Consider the following 12,536-nt stretch of genomic DNA (forward strand, 5'->3'; position numbering starts at 1 on the left):
GGACTTCCCTCTCTGGTTCAAGAAAGGATCAACACAAAGATCTTACTTTCAAGCAATCTTTGGACTTTCCTTTTATATTTATTTTTATTATATATGGAAACATGGTTCTATTTATATGTATAAAACCTTTTGTAGTATTTTAAAAAAATTAATTAACTATTTAAGTTGTCCAAATGAACTAATCGAACTGAGTTGAATAGTTTACGAACTTTAATTGAATTGAACTCGAGCTAAGAAAATAACGTGTATCAAACTCGAGTTGAGTTTCGAGCTGAATTCTGGTTTGATTTGTTTCGGCTTGTTTCCAGTCTTAATTGATTCTAACGAGATATCTGTTTTTGGTTTATTTTAATGTGACTAAAATTGTCAATTTAGTCACCTAGTTTAAAGTGGTAAAGAAACATATTCACTAATTGAGTGGTTTTATGACATGTTGAAGTTGTTTTCTTCCTTTTTTTTTTATAGTTGGATTTCAAATATGAATTTTTTTTTATTTAGAACATATACTAATTTTTATTTTGCACTCATCGTATTCCGTTACTTCAAAATGTGACATAAAAACTTGACATAGTTAAAAGAAATTGTAAATTAGGGGTGGCTTACACCCAGTACACATGAAGTACAAAATTTGAGGATTGGTCTCATATGCGTAGAAGGTTCATAATAGAGTATCTCCATGATATACTTATTTTTTCAATCATTGAAATTATGACTTGTGTATTATTTTCTTTTAATTTTTAGAAATGTTTTTTTGTAGAAAATATTAGATAGGACATTTGTAATTATTTTAGTGGCTAGAGAAGCTAATTTATCTCTTAGTATTAATATAATATATTTATTTTTTCCCATGAATTATTTGTAGAAGTAAAGTACGAGTGTAACAGGATGATCTCAACTTTGAAGTAATGAGTGTTTGGTTATGTGTTGTATGATGTAACACATTTATTTGGTGATATACATCACGAAATTTTGAATAGTGGTACTTTGCTAATTATGTCTCCTTTGAGTACTTTAAATTTTATTGAGTATGGATGTCTTTAAGATTTAGTAAACATCTTGAATATTTTTTTTATAACTGGTGCATACAGTCTGTGGTAAGACTTCAATTCTTGCTTAAGAATAAGCAAACAAGCATATAATCATTGATGAATTAGTAATTTAAATACATAATATAGGAAATTAGGAATAAGTGCGACAAAGGGAAGTTACTTTATCAATGGGGGTTGACTCGTGTGGTATATGCTTGATTTTTCTTAAGTAAGGTATCGAGTTCAAATCTTATGAATTAAAAAAATATTCATTAAAAGAGTTAGATTTACATATTTGTGGATGTTTCTGGCTTGAACATAATTACCTCTAGTGCAAGAATATATATGAGAAATAAAAAAAAGGTAAGCTACTTTGGCTAGTTTCAAGAAGGGGCAAATTGCATACAACCCCTCCTCTTAAAATTGACTAATGATTAGCTATTTTCTTGATTTTTGGTATAAGATATTTTTGATAAATTCTACATTTTCAATTAATCAATCATATCTTTTTTATTTAACTAACAATATAATATCTATATATTATCAACTATTCATTTAAGTTACTTTTTAAGAGTAATCAATAAAGATTAAACACAAATGTTGAAAGATGTAATGATAATTTATAAAATATATATTATTATAGTTTTTTTTCTCTTAACTAAATTGGGACTGAATTAAAAGTATGAATAAACACATGGGAAAATCAATAGTCTTACCTAAAGATTAGTTTGATGAAGTTTTATGAAACTTGAATTGATGATTGAAATGTATGGAGAATTTAAATAAATGCATTATAGAAAATGACATAATTAAGAGTTTTATACACTATCACTCAATCATATTAATTATTATTGATTCTTAAAAAAAATCAAATTAATAATAAATAATATAATGATTATATCTAAATCATTATATTGAGTATACATATATTAAACACCCTCATATTTGTAACAATAATGAATGAGTGTCATTAGTTCAGAAATGGGGGAATGAGTAATGGCTGATAACTGAAAATAAAATTTAATCTAAAAATCCAGAATTTTTATTAAAAAGTGATTTTGAAATTAAGAACATGGGCCCCACTTCCCCTTGAGCTCAACCCAGAACCCACTCAATTGAATGGCACATAGTCAAGTACAACAGTGAGACTTCTTTCTCTCTCACTTCAACAACTCCATTTCTACTTTCTTCTTCTACTGTTAAATGCACTATTACAATTGTTCTCCTTCTTTTTTACGCTTACACTTTCATTTTACCAAACAACAATGCTATTCTACCTTCTATTTCTTAAGGTATGTTTCTCTTTCTACTCTCTACTCTATTTCTTTATCAAATGTAATCTTCAATTAAATTTTATGTTCTACTCATCCCAATAAAGGAAGTGATTTTTTTTTCTTTTATTCAACTACAAAAAATATAAATTTATTGTTTTTTGTTACTTTGTAAAAATTAAAACTTTGGTTTTATTGGATCTTCCTCATTTTAATAATATTTATAACTTTGACTTAGAGCAAGAGTTCTTCTGATTTTTATTTCCATAAGACTCAATGTTATAATTTTATTGAAATATTTTTTATAAATATATATTATTATTAAGTTGGTTATTAGAAGTTGGTAATTGAAAGAAGAGGAAATCAGTTTGACAGTGCCACAAGGAATGCAAAAAATAAAATAAAAAATGTAACATAAAATATGTATTAACAAGGCCCATTAAGGCCCATTAGATAGATTTTATTATGTTTAATCGGCTATATAATGACAAGATCATTCGATGTTGTTGCATAAGTTCTTTCAGAAATATCGGAGAGTGAGAGTGAGAGTGAGAGCGCGAGAGAGAACGCGAGGGAGAAAACGCGAGGGAGAGAGCGAGAGATGTATATGTGGAATCACAGGACGTTGAGATCATAATAATAATCATTCTATTTAGTGTTTAGTGTTGAATGATGCATACTGTTTAGTGTTGGACATGCATGCGAGAGAGGGTGCAGAATCAATTTCCAATCTTCTTCATAAATTACTATAACTCATGATAATGTGAGTTTGTTGAATTTCAGCTCATAATATGCGATTTTCTTCAACTTCAACTCATAATAATGTGATTTTCTTGAACTTCACTGGATAATATTGCGATTTTCTTGAAATTCAGTTGATAATGATGTCGTTTTCTTGAACTTCAGCTGATAATGCTGTGGTTTTCTTGAACCTGAACTGATAATATTGCGATTTTCTTAAACCTCAACTGATAATGATGTGATTTTCTTGAACTTCTGTTGACATGATGTGATTTTCTTGAACTTCTGGTGACATGATGTGATTTTCTTGAAATTCTGCTGATAATGATGTGATTTTCTTCAACTTCAGCTGATAATGATGTGATTTTCTTGAACTTCAGCTCAGCTGATAATATTGCGATTGTCTTAAACCTTAACCATCCTATAATATAGCTTCTGAGTGCTGAATGTACTGGTATCATTGTTACTTCACTTACTTGTACTTGTGCACTAATTTCAGGTAGTTGTACATCCACATTGGTGATTATGGACAAACACCAGGTAACCTTACTCCCTTGACTCTTCATCTTGTATTGTATGTTTGAGAGTGTAGTGTCTCCTGGTCAAAGGTATCAAGAAACTTACCTAAGACATATATGAAGGCAGTGGATGGAATAATTAATAGTATTTTCATTGATTTTTGACAGCCTTTCTGTTTACTATTGGTGATGTTTTATGTCAAGAAACCTGTTTCACTTTTCTCTCAGTTCCCTATCTACTGCATAAAATTCTAAAATCTTGATGCAATTTCTTAATCGGTGATGGTAATGGTATGTTTCTTGAAATTATTCCATGTTTCTCTTCATCCATCACGTTCATCTTCTTTCTATTTAATACTCCATTTTGTTGATAAATGATAATAGTCCATTTTGAACAGATGTTTACATCGAAGAAAGAAGATGCCAAAATCGAAAAAGTAATTCGACTTCCTGCAAATTGAAGATGCATCAACTGCAATGTCTTGGTAACATTTTCTGTATTCATGAACCTCAACTTACCCTAGAATTTGTGAAATATATATAATTTTGTTTAAATTGAATCAGGGACTACAATATGTGTGTACAACTTTCAACACCTTTGTCTGCATAAATTGCAGTGGAATACAGTATGCATTACAAATCTCAACTTCTTCTATATATGTTTTATATGCATTACAAAGTGACATCGTTTTACTACAAGGTTTTAGCAATAGATTCCTCTTTTCTTTTGTTTTTGTCAATTTGTGTCACTAATCGTAATTGATGATAGAAACTGGATCAGGACGGGTAGAATTATGTCGCTGATGAAATTTTTAGCACAAAGTACATGTAAGCTCTTTTTTTAAGGGTGGGGACTGGGGATGTTGGTGCTTTTAGACTTAATTTCCCTCTATCCTTTGTGGACTCCTCCCATTATTCTTATCCATAAGCACAACGTTTATTTTAATGCAGAATAAGCTAGAGAGTCTAATATGGGATCAGAAGGAACTTCAAGAACGTTTCCAAATGGTTGTTAAAGAACACAAAATGATGGAGTTGTTAGTCACAGAGCTTGAAGAGGAGCATGATATGGCCATTGCAAAAATTGAAAAATTACAGACCAAGGTAAAATATTTTGTATTCGTGTGCATACCTTGTACTATCTTCTTATATATCTATTTAACTATTAAGATGATCTGAATGTTGGAAGTTATCACTTGCTTCATGCCACCTGTGAAAAGTCTTCTAGTGTTGAGGTCACGTATGATATTTTGCTGCAAGAAGGACGGCTTGTTAAATTCCCCATAACATTAAGTGCTTAAGACCATATTCTGTTTTAGATTTTTCAAATATAAAAGTTACATCTAATTTATGGACAAACACCAGGTAACCTTACTCTCTCGACTCTTCGTCTTGTATTAAGTTTACATTAATTTATAGACTAGCTTCTGGTTGACATTATAGGTTGCCAAACTGATAAACAATGAACAATATGTTTAGTAGAAATTATAATCAGAACTACTGTCTTTTTCTTGCCAGAAATTGAAGTCAGTATTCACAAGTATTATTCGTCTGGTGGACTTGGTGAATTAATAAGGAGAAATCCAAGATCAACCAATCTCTTCCAAAAGCGATATGGAGTCAAAACCAAAGAGGTTTGTGTATTTCAAAATTCATTCATCCATTCTTCTGTTGGTTCAATCTAGCAATATGTGACTTTGCTAATCCATGTTCTGAACATACCTTTCCTTTGATTCTTCTCAATGTGGGGGTTCATCTCCTGGTATTCAAGTCTTTGTTCCACCTCTGACTAATTCTGATGCGAAGATTGTGTCCTTGAGGATATTTCATATCCTTCAGTGCCAAAGCACACCTTTCAGGCTTTTCAGGTTCTTCGTGCATATTGGTGATGTTTTATGTCAAGAAACCTGTTTCACTTTTCTCTCAGTTCCCTATCTACTGCATAAAATCCTAAAATCTTGATGCAATTTCTTAATCGGTGATGGTAATGGTATGTTTCTTGAAATTATTCCATGTTTCTCTTCATCCATCACGTTCATCTTCTTTCTATTTAATACTCCATTTTGTTGATAAATGATAACTGTCCATTTTGAACAGATGTTTACATCGAAGAAAGAAGATGCCGAAATCAAAAAAGTAATTCGACTTCCTGCAAATCGAAGATGCATCAACTGCAATGTCTTGGTAACATTTTCTGTGTTCATCAACCTCAACTTACCCTAGAATTTGTGAAATATACATAATTTTGTTTAAATTTAATCAGGGACCACAATATGTGTGTACAACTTTCAACACCTTTTTGTGCATAAATTGCAGTGGAATACAATATGCATTACAAATCTCAACTTCTTCTATATATGTTTTATATGCTTTACAAAGTGACATTGTTTTACTACAAGGTTTTAGCAATAGGTTCCTCTTTTACTACAAGGTTTTATATGCTTTACAAAGTGACATTACTTTTCTATGCTTCTTTTGCATATCACTAACTTCTTTACCATAAAGTTGAGCAAAAATTAAAAAAAGTGATCCCTTTGACTTCTCTGCTATGTTAATATCTTTTGCAACTTCAGGTTTGGTCTTCAATTTATATTGGAGTTTTGGTTTTTCTCTCTAGTATTTGCTATAGGAAAATTCAGCCTAACAAACAAAATAGGAATGATAGGTAGTTTGAATTATAAGAGGAGATCATGACTCGAGTGAGATTTACTGGAGACATAGAAAGGAATATGAGGAGTTGGAATGGTCCCATAATTCCACTCGCTTAATATCTCAGTTAGCTCAATGTTTTTGTGAGTACATTTTTTCTCTTGAAGCTTCTTTGCATTCTTATAAGTTTTGTCTCTTTCTTAAATGAATATCATAATTGATTTGTGTTTTGCATGATTGAGAAAATGTAATTGTTCCAGTCAAATATTTAAATTGGCAGATTATGTTGTTGGGGTCTATCAAACAGAGAAAAACATGCTTTTTTGATTGCTTAGTCCTATCTAGGATTCACTTCTTGCTTTTCTAAGACAGTCTGAAAGGAATGCTCCTTATGCTTCAAGTATTAGAAAACGGAACACAAATAATAGTTTGCAGAGAATGTATTGGAGTAACTTCCATTTATGATTCAAGTTTTATTGCGAGGAACACAATGTGATTTTCTTGAACTTCAGCTGATAATGATGTGATTTTCTCGAACTTCAGCTGATAATATTGCGATTGTCTTAAACCTTAACCATCCTATATTATAGCTGCTGAGTGCTGAATGTACTTGTGCACTAATTTCAGGTAGTTGTACATCCACATTAGTGATTATGGACAAACACCAGGTAACCTTACTCTCTTGACTCTTCATCTTGTATTAAGTGTACATTAATTTATTGTATGTTTGAGAGTGTAGTGTCTCCTGGTCAAAGGTACATTAACTGGCATACCTACATATGTGAAAATACTGAGGTTCGGCTTCCGAAGCTTGTCAGCAATGGCAAATATAATTGCTTTCTTGTTTTGGGTACCCTATAATACAAACACTTTCACCATTTCCCTCTTTCAATTCATTGGTAGGGTAGCAGCATAAGCTATAGTGGAATATAGTTACTTGTTACCTGTTGCTCTTGGCCTCTTGCATCTTGAATGCTCGGTGCTAGTACTAGACTACTCACTATTAGTGTGCATGTGTATTTTCTATAGTGGATGATGTAGCTGCTTATGCACAATAAATAATGTTGTAAGTTATACATCTACAGACTTTGACTAAAATAACCTTGTATTGTTTCAGGTAAAATTTAGTGATGTTGTAAACTGGCTCAAAGCAAATGCCAGGGAGAAAATTTGGTTGCTGATGTTGGGGCTTCTTTTGCTGGGAAGAAAATCTTGTCCGAAGTAACAAACAAAGAAAATAGCAGCCTTGGAGAAAAAAACTGGGTTTATGCCGAACAGTCAAAACCCTTTTACATTTGGTAGGTCTCTTCTTATTATGATATATCACCAATATGTTTTCTTCTCATGTTTTAGAGTAACTCTATACTGGGGTCAAATTGGTGTACATTACACTGGTTCCATTTATTTCTTGAATTTAACACTCTCAACTTGAAATCTAAGTTTTTTTAATTGGAATGCTGAAGTTTTTTGATCGTATTATGGGTAATTTGCTTTGTGAGGTTAGGTGACAATCATATGTTAGAGACTAGAGTCACGCTGGCTTTAGAATGGCTTAGTAAGTTGGAGATTTGTGAAGAATATGCTGTTGTTGTGATCTGTTCTCCAGTTTTAAAAGCAAAGCTGCTTCTTTATCCTCATCAATGCTATGCCTTGAATTCATGCAGAAGCTTATGCCACTATTTTTGATTGGCTGCTAAATTTCCTTGTTTTAATTTTAGGAAATCAGAGTTCAACTCCCTCTAACCATGACGCTTCAGATGATGTAGATGTTGGTGAGGACTTGAAGCCTTTTCCCGTTGCTATCTCACTTCAATGCATATACTGATTATCCCACATGACCCGTTTTTGTACTGTGCTTGATTGCTGATTCTGACCTTTTCTGATGCTGGAGTTTTCTTAGAGCAAGTTCATTTATGATTAATTGATTATAAGTGAAGGTTGCTACCTTTTCATGGTAATAGCCATGAATAAAACATGTTCTTGTTTAAACAAAAAAACCTTCGGTGACCTTTTCTTAGTGATTGTTCAAATTCTTTTGACAAATTTATTAAGTCAGATTGAAATAACATTGTTTTCGATCTAGATGAACTGAAATTTAATTGGCTAAACAAAGTTATAGATCCTGGACTTTGTTTTGGGTTGTGAGAACTGAATCTAATCTGAAATCGGTTGACCCTAGTTGCCTATAGTTTGAAATCTGAATGAGACCCTGATTTACTGGATGATCTTGTATGAAGTTACGGTATGAATTCTGCATTCTCTATTCATAACCTAAAATGGAATGGTTTAGTTTCTTAAGTGTAATTGTAGTATTCATTTTTTTTATTCATATTATAAATTGGTATGGTATGTTTGTGGCCATGATTTCCCTAAATACAATTGTTGTATGGCATGTTGGAAAAGCATAGGATATGGATTATGCCTTGATGACCCGAAATGCAAATTGCAGTATGAATTGTTTATTCATTATATGAATCATAGATGGTAGATTTGAGTTTCTAAATGCAATTGTAACAAGAGACGTGTATTGATAATGTAAAATAGGATGTATGCTTCAGCTATATGACCATAAATGGGAAGTGGATGCCATATGCCATGCTTCATGAGCATAATTGCCTTGATAAATGCAAATGCCCTTATTCATAATTTTACGTCTTAAGCTTGCCTATATAATGACCACTGTGTTGTTTTCTGTAAACGAAATATATGAGCAACAACAATAGTAACCTGATGGGAATTTCAACAATGAAGAAACTTGCAAGAAACAATGGGAAGAGCCAAAAATTTCAACAGTTGATGTCAAGACAGAAGAATCTGACACAAGCCTTGTAAGAAGACTCTTCACTTTTATTTACCATTCAGTCATCTTGGTTATAACAATATATATAATATTATGTTTATAATCTTTATAATTACCACTATGATGTTTTCTGTAAACCAAATATTACAATGATTCTGTTGAAGCCCTAATGGGTTAGTGAGAAAGATATGTAGAGGGACAGAATTTGATTTCACTGTGTCTTCTCCGACCTTTTATCATTGGCACATTTCTCAACTTTATTTCTCTATAAAGATATAGAAGATCAATGTTTTTTTCATTTGCCATAGTTGTGGTATGCATGTTGCCTAGATGTCCCTAAATGCTTCTTTATTCATTTATAATATTATATGGTATAATTAAGACTGTGTGATTACTAAGTGCAATTATTATAATATGAAAATGGATGGTATTACTATGGTGTTGCTTAAGCTCAAAAAGGACGATTCAGGAATAAGAATCGCCTTTCTGGATACAATTTGAATAATATCTGAAAGTCCAGCCACATAACCTGCTAAACATGCTAAGAGGGATAACTAGATGTCTAACTTTGGGACTCTTCACAGCAAACAGCTTAGGGCTTGAGAAATTGAACATCATAATCTGTTATTTTTGCAATGACTATCATGCCTGAGTAGCTAATTTATCAGAAAATAATTGCAAAATAATAAGCATATGAGATATGAACATTGTATCTGTTTCACCGAAATATAAAAAGAACTAGGATAAGATAGAAGAAATACATACGTGTATTTTCTACACCCCTTGTAGAACTTGAAACTCCTCTCTCTCAATGATTCAACACCTTCCTCCATGCATTGTATCTGCTTCAAAGAATTCAATGAGCCACAATTTTAGCATATATTAAGTAGATTGACAAATAACCTATCTATAAGATAATTAAGACTGTGTGGTATAATTAAGACTGTGGTATAATTAAGACTGTGTGATTGCTAAGTGCAATTATTATAATATGAAAATGGATGGTATTACTATGGTATGTAGTTTCGTAAGTGAAATTGTAGTATTAATTTTTTTATTCATATTATAAACAGTTATGGTATGTTTGTAGCCATGATTTCCCTAAATACAATTGTTGTATGGCATGCTGGAAAAGCATAGGATATGGCTTATGCCTTGAATCTTGATGACCCGAAATGCAAATTGCAGTATGAAATTTTTATTCATTATATGAATTATAGATGGAATATTTGAGTTTCTAAATGCAATTGTAATAAGAGATGTGTATTGATAATGTCAAGTAGTATGGTATGAGCATAATTGCCTTGATTAATGCTAATGTAATATATTTGTTGGAATTAAGGAAGAGGATTTGGTTATCGTTGTTGTTTATTATTCTTTTCATATATGCAGATTATGCTGACAATAATAACAATAAAGGTGCAGGTCAGTGCACGAGGCTCCCATCACCATTGAGGTTTGTGGAGGGTAGATATGTTGCCTTACCCTAATAATAATAACTATTATTACTTAAATGTTACATAAATGTTATTGGAAATTCAGGCATATGTTCTCATTCTTCTTGGTAAATATTAGGATTAATTTTGTATTTGACTTTGAGGATGCTATTTGTAATAAATATATGTATGATACATTAAGTTCATTTCAAAATGGGGCTGTTTACTTGGATGAATAACTTCCATGACATTCCTCTTTTTAAGTCTTGTGGCTTATATTCTCTTCAATTCTACCGAGGAAATGGGAACTTGTTTATGCTTGTATTATTTATAATTTTCGTCAGGATATATATTTCTTCTCATTTACTCAGTGGTAGTCTCTATTGTTTTTCTCCTACTTGTGTTTGAGCCATATCAACTGTTTACTTGTTAATATGTTATTAAAAAAAATTCTGATCCTTAAGAAAACAATATTTTGTATAAGGCTAGTTCATTTATTGTTGAACATGTTTGATTCAATTATTTGTGAACATAAGAGTGAGTGTGATTGTTATATTCGGCTAGTTCATATATTTTTAAACATGTTTGATTCAATTATTTGTGGACATAAGAGTGAGTGTGATTGTTATATTCAGAAGCAACTCTTTTTGCCAGTTAAAGAAACTACAGAATGATTTCTTCCTATACTTCTCGCATATATTGTAAGTAGATCGAGGAGTTGTCCGTACTCTATTTATCCACTTACTATTTGCTTAAGGATGCTTTCAAATTTCAAATGCAGATTGACGAAGATGAGATTTACTGGAGACATCGAAAGGAAGATGGAGTTGGAATGCTCCCGTAATTCCACTCGCTTAATATCTCACTTAGCTCAATGTTTTAGTGAGTACATTTTTCTCTTCAAGGTTCTTTGCATTCTTGTAAGTTTCATCTTTTTTTCAAACCTAGAATCACTTACAAACCTCTCAACCACAAAATATATTCTTTTTTTGTTAGATAAATGTATTGTCTGACTCCAATATGGCTTGAACTTCCTCAGATCTTGAGATTCTATGTTGTTAGTTATTTGTCCGTTGTCACCTTTGACCTTCCTCTATTCTATGGATTGAACTAATTAATTGGTTCTTCGATGATAACCCTCTTTGCCACTGGCATTCTTCTCCGAAATTCTCCTGGTTTGGTTTTTATAATTTCATACCATAATCAGAGTTACTTTTTATTCTTTGTCCTACCTATACAACCTGCATCTAATTTTTGTTACTTAATAGGATAAAATATTAGAGCATTTACCTCAAGATCAAGAAAATGTTACTACTTCAAGTGTTTCATCGAATGTATTTTCTCATCCTAATGATGTAATTGGAAAAGCATATGGAGCTAAACATTCAAGTCGAGTGCATGGTTTGGACATTGGTATTTGTTCCTCAAGTATTTTTGGAACGTCTAGACATTCTATTGGTTTTGTGAATTCTAGTCGCTCTAGTCAACATGTTGAAAACTTAAAGAAGTATGTTCAAAGTTTGGAGATAAAACTATCAGGCTATAAAGAGACCAAGGAGCAACTTGCACATACTCGGAATCGATTAGCTACTCTTGAGAAGTTTATAGTCGAAAAATTTGATAGTGAATTAACCACTTTCGCTCATGATGTTCCACCATCTTAGTTATGATTTATTAGATACTCATGAAATTATTAGTTATGATCTTCATAGTTTGCATTTTGTTTTGTAAGGATTGTTGAATGTTAAACATTTGGTAATTATATCAGATTCACTTTTCTAATGGTATAACACTTTTATTTTTGTTATTAGCTAGCAAATATTTAATTTTATTAAAAATTTACTATTATATTATTGAAAATAAAGATTGCTAGATTGTGAAAAAATAAACAACTTAGCCACGGTTGTAGTGTGGCAAAGTAGCAACTTTGCCACGGTTGTTACTGTAGCTGAATTATACAGACTGTGGCTAACTAAATGTTACCACATTTTATACAAGCGTGGCAAAATGACATAACGACCGTGGCTAATTTTTAGCAACGCCATTCCTTGCCACGACAGCAGTAAGTGTGGCCACTCGATCTAGCTACGGTT

General features: G+C 31.8%; 1 protein-coding gene and 1 long non-coding RNA gene across 2 annotated transcripts in view; both read left to right on the forward strand.

The window, feature by feature from the left end:
• LOC109350391 overlaps positions 1-12,536 on the forward strand; it is a gene marked incomplete at its 3' end in the record, with an annotated part of 131,580 nt that overhangs the window by 36,005 nt on the left and 83,039 nt on the right. The window contains exon 8 of the mRNA XM_019591632.1: positions 7,926-7,979. Within this exon, the coding sequence (XP_019447177.1) occupies positions 7,926-7,979 (54 nt within the window). The remainder of the gene's footprint in view (positions 1-7,925; positions 7,980-12,536) is intronic.
• Positions 3,619-5,168, forward strand: LOC109349016. The gene is made up of 3 exons (XR_002107899.1): positions 3,619-3,849; positions 3,957-4,043; positions 4,123-5,168. It is a non-coding gene; the product is annotated as an uncharacterized LOC109349016 (long non-coding RNA).

The sequence above is a fragment of the Lupinus angustifolius genome, chromosome LG06 (assembly GCF_001865875.1).
Source record: "Lupinus angustifolius cultivar Tanjil chromosome LG06, LupAngTanjil_v1.0, whole genome shotgun sequence".
NCBI classification, from domain to species: Eukaryota; Viridiplantae; Streptophyta; class Magnoliopsida; order Fabales; family Fabaceae; genus Lupinus; species Lupinus angustifolius.